The following is a 20,374-nucleotide window of genomic DNA, read 5'->3' on the forward strand; positions in this document are numbered from 1 at the left end:
GGACCTGGGGCTGGGGGGATGCTGGGCTGCTTCCCTGGGGAGAGGAGGTGGGAGGAAGGGCTCCTCCTCCTCTTCCTCCTCCTCCCTGCTGGGAGCAGGGAGCGGGAGAACAGCTAGTGCCAACCAAATGAAACCTTACTGTTCCTGCAAACTGTGACAAACCCGGGCAGCTCCAGGCTGGGGGATCCCGGGGCTCCCAGGGGTGTCCCAGCCCCTCGGAGCCCCCGGGAGTGCCGCTGTCCCGGGCTGGGCCCGGGCTGCCGGTCCCGCCTGTCCCATCGCGGGTGCCTTGCTCTGACCCCCCCGGGGGGAACAGGGATGCCTTGACCTTCCCTTCCTGTGTCCGTCCCCAGCCCTGGGCCCCTCCCGGCTGGAATGCTCTTCCAGAGCCGGTGCTGCCCCGGGGATCCCTGACATCCCCTCGGGACCCGCAGTTCCTCCTCCCCACAGCCCCCCGGAGGCTCAGTGTGGAGTTGCCCCCGTCCCAGCGCTGTTTATTTAACCCGGGATCGTTCCCCGCACGTGGCTGCAGCTCGGATGGCTGTGGCCTGGCACAGCCGCTTTCCCATTCCCTGGACTGTTGTACTCCGAAGGAATAACTGTTTTCTCCTGTTTTAATAAAAATTCACAGCACTACGAGGGGAGCCGAGGCTTCTTTGCTGTTTTTTTTCTTTGGGAGAAGCTGCTGGGAGCGCGGCTGCCGCAGTTGGCGGTGCCGGGATTAACGGGAGGCGCAGCTGCAGTGCCGGGATCCCTCCGGGGCTCCCGCGGCACCGGGAGCGCTCCAGCCCCGCTCCCCCGGGGCTCTTTGTGCCCCTCCGTGAGGGAAAAAGGGTTTGGGGTGCCCAGAGGGGCTGTTGGCCATCCCTGATCCCGTCCTGCCTGCAATAAATAAAGGATGTGCTGCATTGACCTCAATTTTCTAATTAATCACGGATGGAACCGGCCCGGCCCAGCGAGCCCCGAGCCCCGGGGCTGTTCCCGGCCCGGTGGATTCGCTTTTCCTCCGCCCTCCGGCAGCGAAACCCGGGGGATTCACGGAGCTCTCACCGGGGCTCGGCCCGCGGGTGGGCTGCGGGATTTTTTGCGGTTTTTGCTGTTTTAAGCAGGGCTGAGGGGTGGGTGGGGTTTGTTTGGGCACAGGGATGGCGGTGGGATACCCGGGGGGGTTTGGGGAGGCTGAAGGCAGCCGGGGAGGGATGGGCAGGGTGACCTGGTTTGCCACATCCCTCCAGTGACAGGAATTCAACTGGTGTGACACCTGCACCGCCTGCAGCCTGAAATGGATCCAGGGGAGATTTACCCAGCACAGGGCAGGGGATAAACTGGGAATGCACAGGGGATGGATGGGATGGGATGGGATGGGATGGGATGGGATGGGATGGGATGGGATGGGATGGGATGGGATGGGATGGGATGGATGTGCAGGGATGGATATTTGTAGGGATGGATTTGCAGGGATGGATGTGTAGGGTTGGAATGGGATGGGATGGATGCACTGGGATGGATGTGCTGGGATGTGCAGGGATGGATGCAGAGGGATTGATGTGCTGGGATGGGATGTGGAGGGATGAGATTGGATGAGCAGGGATGGATTTGTAGGGATGAATGCACTGAGGATGCACTGGGTGGAGCCAGAGATGGATCCATGGATCCCCCTCTGGCACAGGGGTCCCTGTTTCTCCCACGGGCTCTGCACAAAGCCCTGCACACCCCCAGCCCTGCACACCCCCAGCCGTGCACTCTCAGGGTTTTGCACTCTCAGGGTTTTGCACACCCCCAGTGTTGCCTCTCCCGGTGCCTCCTCCCTGCCCGCCCTCCCTGGCACATCCCAGACCGTTTCTCTCCTGCCAAAGAAAGTTTCACCCTGATTTTTTCCCATTTTAGCAAACTGAACTCAACAGGAGCTGTGGGTGTGGGTTGGTGTGAGCTGCCTTTGCTCGAGGAAAAGAAACCACCAAAAAGCCTTTGCCAGGTACCTCTCCCAGCCCCTTCCCCAGCCGTGGGTTCCCAAGGAAGGAAATTGGGGATTTGGCCAATCCCAGGCAGCCCCTGAGTGCTTTGGCAGCAGTTCTTCACTTTGGGCTCCCAAAGCCTCCTCAACTCACGTTATTGCACTTCCAAACCATTAAATACTCTCAAAAACAGGATAAAATGTCGAGAGTTGGGGATGAAAGGGACAGAGGGTGACCTGTGGGTGGCAAGTTCCAGAGTCAGCAGCCCTGGAGGGGCACCAGGGAGCTGGTTCAGAGCCCACCCAAAACGTGCACAGCTGGGGCAGTGACTCCTTCAGGAAAAGAGCTGAGAATGGGCAGAGGGGATGGATGGGGAAACTGAGGCAGGGATGGCTCTGGCCTGGCTGTGCAGCCCAGGGGCTGCTGCTCTGTCCCTCTGCACCCTGGGGGGCCTTGGGGGACAAGGGAGGGGTCACTGTGGGCACAGGGGGACACAGGGACACAGGCAGGGCTGGGGGCTCCTGCACGTGTTAGGGGTGTGAGCATGAGGGAAGGGTGTGAGCACGAGGGCACAGTGTGGCACGGTGACATCCAGCCATGGGCAGGACAGGCTGGAGCCGAGGGGACCAGGCCTGCATGTGGCTCTGCAGGGTCACACTGTGCCCACCCCATCCCGGTGGGAATTGGGGGAGCAGCCCAAGGGACACCCCACAGGCACCCCGGGGTGCTCTGGGCAGCTGAGGAGGTAAAATGCTGATCCCAGGCGTCACAGCCAGCTGGATCCTGCTCTTTTCCTGAGGACATGGGGACCTCATTTCCTCTTGGCTGCCAGCTGCCAGCCTGGTGCTGTCCCTGCCATCCCCATCCATCCATCCATCCATCCATCCCTCCATCCATCCATCCATCCATCCATCCATCCATCCATCATCCATCCATCCATCCATCCATCCATCCATCCATCCATCCATCATCCATCCCATCCATCCATCCATCCATCCATCATCCATCCATCCATCATCCATCCATCCATCCATCATCCATCCATCCATCCATCCATCATCCATCTCCATCCATCCATCCATCCATCCATCCATCCATCCATCCATCATCCATCCATCTCCATCCATCCATCCATCCACCATCCATCCATCCATCCATCATCCATCCATCCATCCATCCATCCATCATCCATCCATCCATCCATCCATCCATCCATCCATCCATCCATCCATCATCCATCCATCCATCCATCCATCATCATCCATCCATCACATCCATCATCATCCATCCATCCATCCATCCATTCATCCATCCATCCATCCATCCATCCATCATCCATCCCTTATCCATCCATCCATCCATCCATCCATCATCCATCCATCCATCCATCCATCCATCCATCCATCCATCCATCCATCCATCCATCCATCCATCCATCCATCCATCCATCCCTTATCCATCCATCCAGATGTTGTGTAACCAAATGGATGTGCAGCTGCTCCAGCTGCCAGCGAGCAGAGGGTGAATCCCTGGAGCTGAGTGTGAGGTTTTGGGTGAGGTGTGATGGGTGTGGGATCAGGGTGGGCTGCAGGACCAGGCAGGGGCTGCCATCCCTGCCCTGGGGTCAGATCTGGAGCAGGAGTGGTGGAATCCCACTGCCATCACCCTGCTGGCCACAGGGACACTGGGCATTGTCACAGCCCTGCAGGGATGTCCCTGCTGCCCCTTTCTGGCCATCCTGGCACTGGGCACCACCAGGTTCTGGATCACAGGGCATCCCACTGCAACAGGTCACAGCACCCTGGAAAGATGGAGCTGATGTTGCTCTGCACCAGCTGCGGGATGGGAACACAGCCAGGCTTGATGTCCCAGAGGCAAAATTCCCTCCAGGAGCCGCCACCTTCCCTTCTGAAAACGCCACATCCCTCCCTGTGCTCTCCAACACAGTCATTCTGCTGCTGTAAATGAGCTTGAGGGTCTCTGAGATCTCTGCGCGTTGTTTCTTGCTCCATCTCCTGGCAGGAGCAGGCGGAGCCGCCGCTGCCCTCGGCATCCCGGTCTGCATCCCCTTGGAGGGCGCTAAGAGCAGCCTCATCTCGATCCTTGCCATTTCTCCGTAAAGAACAATTCCCCCTAAGCAGAACTCGCCCCTCCTCCCCTGGCAGGGCTATTTCCCCGCTTCAGAACCCAAACTCAGCAGAGCTCTCCGGGCTTTTCCCATTCCCCTTTCCCTCCCTGCCCGCAGCCGTGCCCGGTGTTTCCCGTCACGGGTGGGATTCGCTCCTGACCCTCCCCGGGCTCTCCCCGCTGCATTCCCGGGTTTGCAGCGGGCACCGGGGGCTGGCAGCCGCCGGCCGGGGTAACCTTGTGGCTCGGAACATTGCAGCCATCCCTCTTCTCCCATCAAGCGTTCATTTAGGAAACATTTCACTAAATGCCCACCTGACAGCACGGCCCCGGGAGATTGATGGCTCCGGCGCCTCTGAGGGCTCCGTGCCAGTGACTTTAAAATGTCACAGCGACACCCCCGGGGCGCTCCCGTCCTCTCCGGTGCCCGGGGCTGTGATGGGAGCGTCCGGAGGGCGCTGTGGGGCCGATCCCCTTCCCAGCCCCCTCAGGCTGCCAGGAGGTCCCTGGGCTTGTCCCGAGGGGTTTGAGAGTGCCCAGCACAGGTTTGTACCATCCCCAGCCATTTCCTCATCCCTGACAGCTCTCCCATGGCTTTGGGACATCCCCATCTCCAATTCCATCCCCATCCTATCTCCATCCACGTCCATCCCTCCCCACTCCTGTGAGGGATCCCTATCCCAACCTCATCCCCATTTCACTCCATCCCATTTCCAACCGTGTCCCCATCCTCATCCCACCTCTATCCCTGTCCCTATGTCATCCCCATCCTCATCATCACCTTATGCCCATCCTCATCATCACCTTATGCCCATCCTCATCTCCACCTCACTCCATCCCATCCCTATCCCTATCCCTATCCCTATCCCTATCCCTATCCCTATCCCTATCCCTATCCCTATCCCTATCCCTATCCCTATCCCTATCCCTATCCCATACCAATCCTCATCCTCCCATTCTCATCTTCATCTCATGGCCTTCCTCATCCCCATCTCATCCCATCCTCTCCCACCTCATCCACAACTCATTCCAATCCTCATCCGCACGCCATCCAATCTCCATCCCATCCCATCTCCATCCAAGCTCCATCCCATCTCATCCCACAGATCCCATCCCAACCTATCCTGATATCCCATCCCAACCTATCCCCATCCCTTCCCATTCTGTGCCATCCTCTCATTCCATCCCTGCTATTCTTTCTCTTCCCATCCCATCCCATCCCATCTCCATTCCCATCCCATCCCATCCTCAGGGCAGGAAGGAGCTCAGCAGTCTCGGCAGAGCCAGAAGGGCCCCTCGGCTGCCACAGGAGGGATAAACAAGGAGCAGATTAATTAAAGCTCAATCAGTGCCATCCCTGAGCCAGAGCCTCTTCAGCCCTTTTCCCTTCCATCCCCTCAAACTCCTGGAAGAAGGAAGGATGTGATGTTGGGATGTGAACCCAGAGCGAGAGCTCTTGACAGTGAAATCGCTCTGAAGCTGCAAATGAACCACACAACATCAGGCCTGGATCGAGCTCCTCCAGCCTCATTAGGGGATCAGCTAATTAGGAAAACAGTTGGGAGTGTTGGGAAAGTGCTGCTGTCTCCAGAGGGACAAAGGGACAGAGGGGACAGTGGCATTGACCGGCTGGCAAGGCTGGCCCTGGCCCGGGGTGAGATAAAGGGGAATTGTGGAGAGGAACATTCCCAACATCCCAGCAGGGACATCCCTGGGATGCTGCAGCCTCCACCCCATCGGACTGAGCTCTGAGCAAACCCCAGAGCTTCTCCCCACAGAATCGGCAGGGGAATTCGGGCAGGGACCTGGGGCAGAGCAGGGGGAACCAGCACGGCTCGTCCCAGCCTTCATCCCTGAGGAAGAAGCAGCGCGGCTGAGCCGGGCTCCGGGAAAGCTCGGGAGCCTCCAGCGGGGATCCCTGATGAACAAAAACCCTGTCAGGGTTTCAAATGCAATTAAGGCACTTAATTTTCCTCCCTTCTCCCCCTCCCTGCGCCGCCTGCCCATCCCCGTCCCCATTCCCGTTCCCTGGGGAGCAGCCGCGGCCCCGGCCCTGGGGAAGGCGGCTCCGCCTCGGCCCCGCCGCTGCTCCGGGAGCTCCGCTGGGAATTGCAGGGAAAAGCCCAGGAACTGGCCCTGTTATCCCTGCTGGGATTTGGGTGGTGACAAATTAATGAGTTTCCACCCCAGAGCCTCTGGAGAATTAATTGGGAGGGAGATTCGTTAACATCGAGGAGCAAATTGATCTGTTAAAAAAACCACGAAGGGAGGAGATTTTCAATCAGGCTTTGCTTTTTGGGGGGGGTTGTTTCTCCCAAAAAGCCACTTGTTATTATCGGCACTTCCCCCTTCGAGTGCTGGGATCTCAGCCGCAGTATCCGACACTGTGGGGCACAGATCCACAGGGTGCCCCAAACCCATCCCGAGCTCCAGGAGAGGAGGGAATTTCAGCAGAGTGGGAAAAATCCACCCCCGAGCCACGATTCCCCGGGAGGAGCGACCCTGCCCTGGGAGCTGAGAGCCCCCAGCCTCGGGAATTGCTCATCCCCGAAATCCGCTCTCCGGAGCGCGGCCGGGCTGGTTTGCTGCTGCCCGAGAGGGAAATTTCTCCCGGCTAAAAAACGGCTTAAAGGGGACCCCAGCTGGCTGCGGGAGGCAGCGCCGGGCTCGGGGGGCTGCGGGGCCGGTGCCGGGCTCGGGGGATGGAGGGCTCGGCACACGGGGGGCCGGAGCAGCCCCGAAATTGGCGGCAGTGAGAATTGGATGAGGCTGAGCACGTGTCCCTGCAGGAGGAGAGGGGGGGCCCGCTGGAGCAGTTGTTGGAGCAGCAGGAATCCTGGTCCGAGATTTTCGGGGTTCCTGTGGCAGTGCCAAGATGAGAGGCACATCTGGAGCCTGTCCAGCCGTGCCTCAGTTTCCCCGTGGCTCTGACGCATCCTTGGTGGCCGCTGAGGAGCTGGGAGGCGCCAACTGTTCCGCTTTTCTCTCTCCCACCCCGTTCCAGCGCTGGGAATCGCGTCCTTCCAGCCCCCAGGCCCTTCCCTCCCTCCAAAGGTGCGGAGCGGGAGCCTTGGCAGCCTCCCTGTGCCGCTGTCCCCGGCTCCAGAGCTGCCACCCAGGCACAGGGGACACTGTGTCACCCAATCCCAGTGACCGGGGCTGCTGCGACAGCCCAGCCCAGGGAAGGGCGACAGGGGGACTTGGGAGGGAAGGTGTGACTGCTCCTGGGGACACCCTTGCCGTGTGCCTGAGGGCAGAGATGGCACAGGGGTGGCACAGGGATGGCACAGGGATGGGACAGGGGATGGCACAGGGGATGGCATAGGGATGGGACAGGGGATGGCATAGGGATGGGACAGGGGTGTCACAGGGATGGCACAGGGGTGGCACAGGGATGGATGGCACACGGGTGTCACAGGGATGGCACAGGGATGGCACAGGGATGGCACAGGGATGGCACACGGGTGTCACAGGGGTGTCACAGGGATGGCACAGGGATGGATGGCACAGGGATGGCACAGGGATGGATGGCACACGGGTGTCACAGGGGTGTCACAGGGATGGCACAGGGATGGCACAGGGATGGCACAGGGACACGGATGCCCTGTGGACATGGCTCGGTGGGGACCTGCCCTGGCGCAGGAGCCCAGCTGTGATTAATCAATGTCCAAGAGAGAAATAAGGTGAAAAATGTGACCAAGGCTGGGGACAAGCGGGAGATGGCTGGAACAGGTGACAGGGATGGAGGGCTTTGCTGCTGGCCCTCTTTCCTGCCTCTCCCAGGGCTCATTTTCTCCCTGCTGTGGGAGCAGGAGGTCTGGCCCTGGGCTCTGCCCGTGGGGTCCCTGTCACCCCTCAGCACCCCGAGGACCTGGGGATGATGGCCAGCCCAGGGTGGCACATCCAGGGGCTCTGGGGTGGTGGCAGCCTGGGGTGCCAGGTGTGGGGACACAGGGGTGACAAGCGCCCAGGGGTGCCACATGCAGGGACCTGGGGGTGACGACGTCTGGGTTTGGGGTGCCACAGGCAGGTGATGGCCCCTTGGGGTGGTGGCAGTCGCGGGTGCTGCGGGGACCCTGGGACAGTGACAGCCCCACGCGGAGGGTGCCCCGTGCAGGGACCTCGGGGTGACAACTCCCTGGGCATGGCTGCGTGCGGGGACCCCGGGGCGGCCCCTGCCGGGACAGGGGGTGCCAGGGGGACCCCCAGCGCCCCGAGCACCCCCCAGCATCTCCCACCGCCCCTCGCTGCGGCCCGGGACGCTCCCCCCGCGCTGCCGCACTGCCCCCCCCCCGCCGCCCCCCGGGGCAGGCCCCACCTCCCCCCCGCCCCCAGCCCCATTTCCCGGGCGGGACCGTTCAAAACCCGCCCGGCGCCGCCGCTGCCCGGATTCCGCCGCCGCTCGCCGGGGCCGGGGCCGAGGATGCTCGGGCTGCCGGCGGCGGCGGGGGGGCGGCGGGAGCGCGGCGGGGGCTGAGCGGCGGCGGCAGCGAGCCCCGGCCTGCCCGGGACACTTGGCGGGGAGGCACAACGGGAGCAGGAGCAGGGAGGAGGAAGACGAGGAGGCCGCCTTCAGCCTCGGCCCCGCCATGCCGGGCCCCGCCGGGGAGCGTGGCCCGGTGGCAGCGGCTCCCCGCGGGCTGTGAGCGGCCCGGGGCCGGCCGAAGGGGAGCCCCGGGAGGAGCTGTGGGGGCGCTCCGGGCGGAGGGGGGGCCCCGAGCGGCATGGGCAGCCCCGTCCCCGCCGCCGCCGCCGCTCGCACCGGGATTTAACCGGGGCTTGGATGCTCTCACCTCCCGCTTCCACTTCGGGAGGGCATGTGCGCGGGGGAAGCGGGCCGCCCCCAGCCGAGCCCCCCCGCGCCCTGACTCCGCCGTGAGGGGCTCGGCCGCCAGCCCCGTCCCGCCGCCGGCCCCGGAGGACGGGGAGCGCCCGCCCCGGCCCCCCCTGGCCGGTGGGTACCGGGCGGGGGGCGCCGGGCACCGGCAACTTGTGCTCAGCGTCCGGCGGCGCCGACCGGGGGGAGCCCCCCCTCGACCCGACGAGATTTGGGTTTAAACTTTGGGTTTTGGGGAGCCCCGAAGATGCCTTTCCACCCGGTGACGGCGGCGTTGATGTACCGGGGGATCTACACCGTCCCCAACATCCTCGCCGAGCAGCGCCCCGTGGAGATCCCCGAGGATGAGCTGGAGGGTGAGCGGGCTCGGGGGGCTGCCCGGGGGTCGGGGGGGATCGGGAGACACCCCGGGGGATGGCGGGGTGAGGGGGTTTGGGGGAGCGGGCAGTCTCCATCCCGCGGGATGCGGCGGTGCGGGAGTCGGGGTGCGCGTTCGCCGGCGCCGTGGGGAGGCTGAGGGCGAGCGGGATGCGGATGGATGGAGAAGGAGGAGGAGGAGGAGGAGGAGGGGAAGGAGGAAAGCCGGAGCGGGGAGGCGTGCGGGGGTCCCGGCCCCCCGGTTGTGGCGATATGACACAGCAGGGACCGGCGGCAGCGGCGGGGGGCCGCGCTCCCCTCCGCGCCGCGGCGGGGTCACCCCCTCCCCGCTGTCATAATATGACAGAGGCTGGTGGCGCGGGGGACCCGGGGGCGGCTGTCACCCGTGCCACCCCCCGGGTCACGGCGGCTCCACGCAGTGCCGGTGTCACCGGACTCCGGCCGGGAGGAGCGGCCGGCGGGGCTCTGCCCGCCCGTGCCATGAGAGGGGCCGAGCTCGGCTCGCTGCCTCCACAATGGCTTTTTCCACCCCAAAAGTTTGCCGGGGCGGCGGGACGGGCACTGGCGGTGCTGAGCTTTGGGGTGTCCCTGGGGAGCCCGGGGGAAAAGGGGCGCAGCACCCCCAGCTCCAGGGGGGAAACTGAGGCACGGGGGGTGACCCCACCATGTCCCCGCTCTGCCTGGGGAGAGCACCCTCGGCCCAGCACCAAACCTGGAGCCCTCGGCGTCCCCGTGGGGAAACTGAGGCAGGGAGCCACGGGGCTGGGGGAGAGGAGAACCCCAGAATCCATTTGGGAGCCCCAAGCAGGCTCTCACAGCAGCGTGCAAGGGCTGTGTGTTTGTGTTTGTGTGTTTGTGTGTGAGTGTGTGTGTGTGTGCAGCTCTGCAGGGTGTGCGTGTGCGCTGACGTGCCCGTCACAGCCTCACTGCAGGGGCTGTGTGTGTGTGCACGGGCATGGCACACCCCCTGCCTGCACACCGTGCTGGGGTGTGCTCACACATCTGGATGGTCACACATCTGTATGCACATGCACGGCCTCGCTGCAGGGTGGCTCCGTGTGTGTGCCAGTGCCAGTGTCACTGTGTGTGTGCCAGTGCCACTATGTGTGTGGCTGTGCCAGTTTCTGTGGCTGTGCCAGTCTCAGTGGCTGGGCCCGTGTTTGTGCCCCTGCAGCACGTGTGTGTGCCCATGCACAGCCTGGCTGCAGGAGGTGTTTGTGTGAGTGTGCACGGCGGCACAGCAGGACAGGCTGGTGCACACAGCCCTGCTGCAGAGGGGTTTGTGTGCCTGTGCACGGGCACAGCATCACTGCAACGTGCTGGGAGTGTGTGCGTGTGTGTGTGTGTGTGTGTGTGTGTGTGTGCAAGCACCAGCACAGCCTTGCTGCAATGGGGCTGTGTCTGTGTGCACACACACGTGCAGCTGTGCACGGTGTTGGTGTGTTTGTGCACACTCACGTGCAGCTGTGCATGGTGTTGGTGTGTCTGTGTGCACATGAGTGCAGCTGTGCATGGTGTTGGTGCGTTGGTGTGTCTGTGTGCACAAGTGCAGCATTGCTGTGCCATGGTTGTGCAGGTCCACGCGTGTGCACACGGAAGTGCAGCACCACTGCAAGGGGGTGTGGGTGTGCAGGGATGTCACTGCAGGGGCTGTGTGTGTGTCTCTGTGTGTGTGTCTCTGTGTGTGCGTGTCTGTGTGTGTGTACATGTACAAACACAGCTGTGCTGGGTGTTGGTGTGTGCACACACATGTGCAGCACCACTGCATTGTGGTTGTGCACGTCCGTGTGTGTGTGTGCACAAGTGCAGCGCCACTGTAAGGAAAGTGCGTGTGTACATGCACCAGTACTTCAGTGCAAGGTGTTTGTGTGCTTGTGCACATGCACAGGTGCATCTGTGCGAGGTGCTGGGGTGTGCACACACAGGTACAGCATCACTGCCAGGTGTTGGGGTGTGCTGCATCCATGCACATGCACGTCCCTGCATGGGGGCTGTGAGTGCACATGTGTGTGTATGTGTGTGCGTGTGCCCGAGCACATCGCCCCAAGGTGCTGGGCTGTGTTTGCACACTCACACGCGTCACTGCAATGTGTGTGTGCACACAGGTACAGCGTCACTGGGACGTGGTTCTGGCTGTGTCCCTGTGTGTGCACGCACAGTGTCAGTGCAAGAGGTCCGTGTGTATGTATTTGTGTATGTGTGTTTGTGGGTGTTTGTGTGTGTATTTGTGTGTTTGTGTGCATTTGTGGGTGTTTGTGTTTGTGTATTTGTGTGTGTTTGTGTTTGTGTGTGTTCGTGTGTGTATGTTTGTGTGTGTGTGTGTGTATTTGTGTGTGTGTTTGTGTGTATTTGTGTGTGGGGGTTTGTGTTTGTGCATTTGTGTGTGTGTATGTGTGTGTTCACGTGTGTGTTTGTGTATTTGTGTGTGTGTCTGTGTGTCTGTATGTGTGTGTGTCTGTGTGTCTGTGTTTGTATCTGTGTGTCCTTGTGTCTGTCTGTGTGTCTGTGTGTGTGTGTCTGTGTGTCTGTGTGTCTGTGTTGTGGTCGTGTCCTGGTGTTAGTCCTGGTGTGTGTGTGTGTCTGTGTGTGTCTGTGTTGTGTGTGTATGTCGTGTGTGTTGTACGTGTGTCGTGTGTCTCTCTGTGTGTCTGTGTCTGTGTGTGTCCACTTCTCTGTCGTGTGTCCGTAGTGTGCTTGTGGTCGTTGTGTCTGTAGTGTCGTCTGCAGCTCTAGTGTGTCTAGTCCTGCTGTGTGCATGTCTATCTGTGTGTCTGCCCGTGTGTCTGTCCGTCCATGTGTCTGTGTGTTGTGTATCTGTGGTGTCCTGTGTGTCTCTCTGTGTGTCCTGTGTGTCTGTGTGTGTGTGTCCATGCGTCCTCTCTGTCGTGTTGTGGCCTGTGTTGCCCATATGTGCGTCTGTCTGCGATGTCTGTAGTGTGTCTGCCCTGACAGGAGTCTACTGTGTGTTGGTATGTGTCTGTGTGTGATGTCATTTGTGGTGTCTGCCCGTGTGTCCTGTCCGTCCATGGTCATGTGAGTGCCTCACACCCCCTGGTGTCCCTGTGTCACATCCACGTGTCCCTGGGCTACTGTCCCAAGCTCCCACCCAGTTCCCCCGTTTGTGTGTCCCCCCCTCCTCAGCACCCACCTGTGGCAGTGGGGACCGATGGCACTGCTGGGAGCCCCAGGGGGACCCCACAAGGTGCCACCTCCTCCTGTCCCCGTGGCTTGGGGACACCGGTGACATCCTGACACGGCTTCACACTGGGGCAGTGGGGAGCCAGGACCCCACCCTGGCCACTGCCAGGACCTGTCCTTGCCTGTCCCCAAACACCCTGAGCCATCTGATGAGGAGCCACCGTGGAGTTTTTGGGATGAGCATCCTTGAAGGATCAATTTTGGGGGTGCCTGGGGTGTAGTGAGGCCCCCAGGAGCACAGGGAGGATCTCCCTGCCCAGGCAGGGACACTGGCCATGGAGAAGCTCAGACAGGCCAAAATCCCACAAAACTCCCCCAAAACACCCTGAAGACGTCACTGATGTGGCACCATCCAGGCAGGGATGTTCCCAAGCACTCGGGTCACTACTGTCACCCAATATGGGTTTTTTCCCCCAAACCCAAAGTTCACAGCCCATTTCTCCTGCTTGGATCCTCCAGCACAAGTCCCTCTGGCACCCACATGGAGAAGGAAGAGGCACCAACGTCCTGGCCTGGCTTCCCACTGTCCCCAGCACAAATTCCCTGGTCCTTTTCCATCAGCCTGGTTCCAGCCTCGCACATCAGGCGGCATCAAAAAGCCAGAAACTGCCCCAAAAAGGAGCAGAGTCCTGAGTGCAGCAGGAGGTGGGGTGGAGTCGAGGGACTCAGGCCATGCCTCAGTTTCCCTGCAGCATCTCCCTGCCACCCTGCAGGGATCTTCCCCCACATCCCAGGGTTCCTTTAGAGCCAGAAAAACCAAACCCCCCACTTCCATCTCCTCTGCACCAGACAGGGCTGAGCACTGCAGCAATTGCGATTTTTTTGGGTGAAGTGTGTCCAGCTCCAGCACCCACCCCTGCACCCCAGGATGGGGGCACAGACCCACCCTAAAACCATGGGATGGGGCACAATCCCACCCCGTGATCCCGGGATGGGGACAGTCCCCATGGATCCGGCTGGATGCTGCTGCCCCTGTGGCAGTGCCCACCTGGTGGCACCCCAGGCTCAGGCACACCCAGGGATGCGGGTTTGGGGTCGAATTCTGCGGTTTTAGGTCAGAACTCCGCGGTTTTAGGGCAGAACTTCGTGGTTTTAGGGTAGAACTCTGTGGTTTTAGGTCAGAACTCCGCGGGTTTAGGGCAGAATGCCGCGGTTTTAGGGCAGGGTGGGTGCTCGGGGTGACTGGAATTGGGGCGAATATTTGGGGTCTGTGGGGCAGGTGGGACCCTGCTGGGGGCTCCACGCTGCCCGGGGGTGGGTGGGATCCCCACAGGGGTTCTGTGGGGCTGGAGGGGGAAGCTCAGCCCGACCCATCGCTGCTCCCCCCACAGAGATCCGCGAAGCCTTCAAGGTGTTCGACCGCGATGGCAACGGCTTCATCTCCAAGCAGGAGCTGGGCACGGCCATGCGCTCCCTGGGGTACATGCCCAACGAGGTGGAGCTGGAGGTCATCATCCAGCGCCTCGACATGGACGGTAGGACCCCCAAACCCGGGGTGGGGACCCCCAGATGGGTGAAACACAAAATTCTCCCGTATTTCCACCCCACGTGCTGGATATGACACGGGATGTGGGATGGCACTGACCCAGGCTCTGCCTCCCGCTGGAGCCTCCCCCTCATCCATCATCATCATCATCATCATCATCATCATCATCATCATCATCATCGCCACTGCAGCTCTGTTTGGGATGATTTAAGGATCCTGGATCTTTGTGGGATCACCAAGCCAGCTGGATCCCGCACCCAGGGGTGGGTCCTGCACCCTGGCTCGTGTCCTCAGCACCCATCACCCTCCAGCACTCGCTGCCACCATGACCCTGTCCCCACCCCTCCCTCGCCCACAGGGACCTGAAGGAGCTCCTTAATTTATTGCTTTTCCTTTTCTCCCCCATTTAAAAGCCTTTCCGGCAGCGCTGCCAAGGCGCCGCTCCCCTCATTACTCATCGTTAGTGCTGCCCTGACAGCCCCAGGCCAGCGTCCCCCCCTGCCAGGGGACACGGCCAGAACGGCCACCAGGCACCCCCAGGGCACAGCCACCACCAGGGCACAGCCACCCCCAGGTCCCTGCTGGAATTGGGGTCCAATTGTGGTTCAGAGTCCTGGACAGTGTTTGGCTTCCCCAGCCAGTACTGGGGGCTCCAGGTGACACTGAGTGTCCCCAGGTCCCATTGCAAGGGGGCCCAAATGGCATTGGGGGTCCTCAGATGTTGCTTGGGGGTCCCTACCTGGCAGTGAGAGTCCCACTGGGGCGCCCAGCCAGTGTTGCCATCCCAGCTGGTGTTGGGGACACCAAACTTTGCTGGACATCCCCACCCAGTGTTGGAGCCCCTGGTTTGTTTTGGGGGTCCCCAGCCAACATTTGTGGTCCCCAGTTAGACCTGGGAGGTCTCCAGATGGCATTGAGGTCCCTGCTGGAACTGGGGTCCAGCTCATGTTCATGTCCTGGATGATGTTTGGTGTCCCCAGCCAGCACTGGGGTCCCAGATCACATTTTTGGGGGGACTAGGTGGTATTAGGGTGTCCCCAGTGGGCCCTGGGGTCCTGGCTGGCACTGGGGACCCCATCCAATGCTGGGCATCCTGGCCAAAGTTGGAAGTTCCCTAAATTTGCTCGAGGTTCCCAGCTGATTTTGAGGTCCCCAACTGGTTTTGGGGATCTGTGACCACCCATGGGGCCCCGTTCTGGGAGGGGGAATGTCCCATGTGCCCCATGGCCAGGCAGGGGGTGACAGCCAGCCCTGTGTCCCACAGGTGACGGGCAGGTGGACTTTGAGGAGTTTGTGACATTGCTGGGGCCCAAGCTCTCCACCTCGGGCATCCCAGAGAAGTTCCATGGCACCGACTTCGACACCGTCTTCTGGAAGGTAGGGACACCTCCATGGGATGGTGGGGACACCCCTGTCCCCTTGGGAAGGCAGGGACACCGCAGTCCCCCACGAGATGGTAGGGACACCCCTGTCCCCTTGGGAAGGCAGGGACATCAGTGTCCCCCACAGGAAGGCAGGGACACCCTTGTCCCCTCCTGGGGCACCAACCCCAGAACCTGCACCAGGGAAGGCTCAGGGTCAGGGCCAAGGTTGGGGTTGGGATCAGGGATAGGATGAGGGTCAAGGCTGGAATTGGGGAATGGGCTGAAAGTGAAAGTCAGGCTCTGGGCCAAGGATGAGGTTAGGGTTGGTTTAAGAGTCAGGATTAGGTTTAAGATTAGGGTTAGGGTCAAGCTCAGGCTCCAGTTTAAGGGTTAGTATAATCCTTGGGGTCAGGGTCAAGGTCAGCAATGGTTTAAGGGTCGGGGTTAGGGCCAGGTTCAGGATCAGGGTTAGGTTGGAGTCAGGGCTCAGATAAGGGTTGGGGTCAGGTTTAATGGTGGGATGAGGGTCAGGACTGGGGTCAGGAACAGGTTCAGTGTCAGGATTGAGGTCAAGGACAGGAATAGGGGTCAGGATGAGGTTCAGGATCAGTGTCAGGGTGCACCCCCTGAGCTCCTGTCACAAACAGGCCACATTTGGAGCCAGCACCCTCTGTGTGCCCCTGGCTCTGCTGGGCGTCACCAGGACACCAGGCCTTTCCCAGACAAGTCCAGGGTGACCCAAACCACCACACCCAGAGGTTCTGGGAGCCCCCTGTGCTGCCGGCCCTGGGGTCACCCCAACCCCTGTCCCCACAGTGTGACATGCAGAAGCTGACGGTGGACGAGCTGAAGCGGCTGCTGTACGACACCTTCTGCGAGCACCTGTCCATGAAGGACATCGAGAACATCATCATGACGGAGGAGGAGAGCCACATGGGCACGGCCGAGGAGTGCCCCGTCGACGTGGAGAGTGAGTGCAATGCCAACCCCCCCACGGGGATGCCAAACCACGGGGCTACCCTGAGTACAGGAGAGTGTATTTGGGATGGGGTAACGCGCTGTTTGTCCCACCCCCAGCCTGCTCCAGCCAGCAGATCCGCCAGACCTGCGTGCGGAAGAGCCTCATCTGCGCCTTCGCCATCGCCTTCATCATCAGCGTGATGCTCATCGCCGCCAACCAGGTGCTGCGCAGCGGGATGAAGTAACGGGGCAGCCCCGCCGCAGCGACAGCGACAGCGAGGAGGAGACACCTATAAATATCTATAAATATCTCTATGTCCATCCATCTGTGGCCCAGAGACGTGACCCCCCCCGGGCGGGGGGCGGCCGAGGGGACAGAGCCGCGCCGGGGCCCCGCCGTGCCGGGGCACAGCACGGAGACTTTGGCACCGACACCGACACACCGACCCCCCCTCGCCAGACACAATCCGACCCGTGAGTGCATGTGACGTGCATGGAGCCCCGTGAGCCCCCTCCCGCGGCGGATCCCGTCGGATTCTCCGCTCTAGCGTTAGAGCTCGTATTTAGGATAAACCAAATCATCCCCTAAGCAATACACGCGCCTGAGATGGTTCCTAGAGCCGGGAGCGTTTGCATGGACTTGGCTGCCAAGGGCTGGATTCCACCCCCCCAGAGCCCCTCCCTGTCCCCGCGCCTCGGTGCGGGGACATTCCTGACCTCCTGCTTGATGCACTTTGAGCCGACCCCTCCTTGGGAAGAGCCGGAGCGACCCCGAGGCCGGGGAGCCCCGCACGCCCCGGAACCCCCAGCCTGTATGTAGCACCCACCTGGGCACGGACTGGTTCGGATTTGGGGCCGTTTCTCATTCTTTAGAGTTTTTGGGGTTTTTGGGGTGGTGGTTTTGTTTTTTTGTTTCTGTTTTTGGTTGGTTTTTTTTTTGTTCTTCCTGGTTGGTTGTTTCCGATCTGAAATAAAACTGGGATTTCTGAAGCGCTCTGGGCTCTGGGGGCTCCTGGAGATGCTGGGGTGGAGGGTGATGGGGTGGGGCCCTGGGAGCACCCGTGGGTGCTGCTGAGCCCTCCTGGCACGGGAGGTGGGCACTGGTTTGGGGGGCTGTGACCCCCAGACTCTGGGGGCTGGAGCATCCCTAAACCTTGGGGCAGAGGGACCTGGCTCCTTCCCAGCAGCTCCCACATCCCCCAGCCCACTCCAGCTGGGGATCCTGCCACAGCTCCTGCCTCTTCCCATGGATCCCAGAGCTTTTATCCCCCTCTCCACGTCTCATGCCCTGATATTTTATGTTTGGTTTGATGAATGTTTCACTCTCCTTTGCCTCGACGGGGAGGATGCTCAGCCCAAGCCCCTTCCCAGAAGTGCTTTCACCTGGATGAACAGTAATTCCAGCAGGAACCAGGATGTGTCTGGGGCGCTCAGAGAGGCCCAGGGTCACAACTCCTGGGCCAAGCTGGGGATCCTGCCCCATGGCTGGTGGCAGGGAGCACCCTGTTACTCCTGATTTACACCTCTGCTGAGGGACATTGGGAATCTCACAGCCTCAGGTCTGTGTGCACTGTGGGAGCCCATTCCCACCTAATGGATCGCCCTCCCGAGCCCCCAGCGATGCATTTTTAATGGCAAAGAGATGAAAGGGATAAATAAAAACAGGGGAAGTGCTTGGGGCTGGGAGAGAATCGGGCAAAGCTGCTGCTCCCCTACAATGGGGCACTTCCCACTGGGAACGGGGCTGGAGGAGCCCATCCCAGGACTCTGGGGCTGGGACATCCCCACCTTCACCTCCCCGGTGCTCCCATGGGGAAAACTCATTTCCCTGCACCAGCATGGCAATTGGCACCCTGCAGCACCACGGGGGGGACACCCCATTTTTGGGATGCCAGGAGGAACTGGTGGCGTTTTATTGATTTGGGGTTTGGGTGGGGCCTCTTTTTGATCTTCTCTAATTTATCAAACAAATTGAAGCGAACGTCCAAATGAGAAATGGAAATGGGAAGTGCTCCACGGCAATGAAATCACTCCGGCTGCCTCGCAAAGTGCGGGAGGCTCCGCATCAGTAATGAAATTTCATCCATCTCCCGCAGAAAGTTTGGATTTTTTATGGACTGGCATTTCCAAAGGAGCCACGTGGCCTCAGAGACATGTGTGCATATATATATATATATATATTTATTTTTAACCAGGTCTATTATAGACACTGTGAATAAACATAAAAGAAGAAGAAGGAAAAAAAAAGAGGACAATTTAATTTGCCAGAAAATACAATAGTGTAAAAGAAAAAATTAGATAAAAGGAATAACGCCATCCCCCAAGCTCAGCGTTTCAAAGCTGCTCAATTAATTTTAATGGGAATTGGTGGAACGGATTTCTTGGGGCAGGTTTGGAATGGCAGCTCCCGATCCCGGAGTGGGCAGGATCCCGGAGCAGGGGGATCCCGGAGCAGGGGGATCCCGGAGCAGGGGGATCCAGGAGCAGTGGGATCCCGGAGCAGGCAGGATCCTGGAGCAGCGGGATCCCAGGATCCCGGAGCGGGGTCCCAGCCTCGTCCCTGCTCTGCCGCAGAGGCGACCACGGATCACTGCGGCTGCTGCAACAGAGATGCTCCAGGATAATTCAATTAAGGGACCGCCAGGAAAGGCAAAAAACAAAGGGAATGTGCCGGGAGGTGGGGGCTGCCGCAGGCGAGGGGAGGTGGGAGGGAGCAAGACCCTGCATGGGTTCCGAGGACATGGGGACAACGGAGCAAAAGTGGCGGCAACCCCAGCGGGGGTTGCAGGGCAGTGATTCCATAGCTCTGGGAAGTGTTTGGGATAGGAAGGGAAGAAGTTGGTAATGGTTGTTTCTCTCTCTTGTGCTGCAAGAAGTGTGGGATGGGCTCAGCTCCAACCCTGTCTTGGTGCCATTCCCATCCCTGTCCTTGTCCCAGTCTCTGTCTCCATCCCCAACACCATCCTCAGTCACACTCCCATCCTTCTTTACATTCCTCTCTCTGTCCCTTTCCCCTCTCCCCATTCCCACTGCTGTCCCATCCTCATCCCATCTCTATCCCATCCCCGTCCCATCCTCCTCCCTGCTGCTTCCCATCCCTGTCCCATCTGTCCCATCCCCATTCCCTCGCTGATTCCCATCCCTGTCCCTCTCCCCTCCCCCAGTCCCCATCCCTGACCCCATCTCTACTCCCATTCCAATCCTTCTGTCCTGTCCTCACCCCAGCCCACATGCTGTCCCCATTCCCACTCCAGTTGCCCTCTCCCAGCAAGAGCTGCCAGAGGACACGGGCAGAGCCCAGCGGGGCCGCGCTTGGCAGGGGCCCAGCAGCCGCTCATTTCCCTAAAAGCTTCCCGATAAATTACTCCAGCTCTTGCTCCAGCAAAGGCACTTTGGCTCGGCCTTCACTATTGGGCAGCAGCTCCTCACCCCCACCCTGGGGACAGTGAGTCCATCCCTGCAGCATCCCTTGGGATTGGGTTCCAGCCATCCCTGTGGGAAGGAGCCACAGCCCTGTCCTGCTTTGGGGTCCTCCTCCCGCAGCCTTTCCATGGATGTGCCCACAGGGGCTGTGTCCCACCCAGTGATCCATGGCATTGTCACCTCCTGCCACTGCTGTCACACACACCCTGCAGTTCCCAGCCTCCTCCCCTCTGGGAGTTAGGAGCTCATGAATCCACGATATCCTGCGGGTGATGCCGGGCTCAGCCTGTCAGCCACACATCCTGCAGTTTTGTGGGAAAAGCCCAACTTTAATGAATCCCCCCTGGCAGCCCCTCTCACCTCCCCCTGGACAGGCTGGAGCTCTGCAGGGAATGCTCCTGCTCTTGCCTTTCAGCCTTTATTGGGAATTTCTGCTTCCAGAGCAGCTCACCACCTTGGGAGCAAGGAAAAGCTGTGGCTGTTGTGTTTTACGCTGGAATTTTCATTTACAGTTGGGTTCCAGAGCTTGCCCTCAGAGAACTCTATCTAATTTAAGCTGGATCTGGGGAGCCCTGAAGTTTGGAAGTGTTGGGTAAAACAACCCCTCCTGGATCAGCTGGAAAACCCACCAGGACTGGAGCACACA

General features: G+C 60.5%; 1 protein-coding gene across 1 annotated transcript; it reads left to right on the plus strand.

The window, feature by feature from the left end:
• The first annotated feature begins 8,483 nt into the window (after positions 1-8,483).
• On the plus strand, positions 8,484-17,299 carry CABP7 (calcium binding protein 7). The gene is made up of 5 exons (XM_064727109.1): positions 8,484-9,275; positions 13,827-13,970; positions 15,246-15,358; positions 16,162-16,315; positions 16,423-17,299. The coding sequence occupies exons 1-5, from the start codon at positions 9,167-9,169 to the stop codon at positions 16,548-16,550; spliced, it is 648 nt and encodes a 215-aa protein (XP_064583179.1). The 5' UTR covers positions 8,484-9,166; the 3' UTR covers positions 16,551-17,299.
• The last annotated feature ends 3,075 nt before the right edge of the window (positions 17,300-20,374 follow it).

Source organism: Zonotrichia leucophrys, chromosome 15, assembly GCF_028769735.1.
Source record: "Zonotrichia leucophrys gambelii isolate GWCS_2022_RI chromosome 15, RI_Zleu_2.0, whole genome shotgun sequence".
Classification (NCBI taxonomy): Eukaryota; Metazoa; Chordata; class Aves; order Passeriformes; family Passerellidae; genus Zonotrichia; species Zonotrichia leucophrys.

What these genes read in the sequence shown, in the direction of transcription:
- CABP7 (XM_064727109.1), top strand. Translation starts at nt 9,167, where the DNA reads ATGCCTTTCCACCCGGTGACGGCGGCGTTGATGTACCGGGGGATCTAC. An exon ending in CCCCGAGGATGAGCTGGAGG is followed by an intron (nt 9,276 to 13,826) that starts GTGAGCGGGCTC and finishes CTCCCCCCACAG; the next exon opens with AGATCCGCGAAGCCTTCAAG. An exon ending in GTGCCCCGTCGACGTGGAGA is followed by an intron (nt 16,316 to 16,422) that starts GTGAGTGCAATG and finishes TCCCACCCCCAG; the next exon opens with CCTGCTCCAGCCAGCAGATC.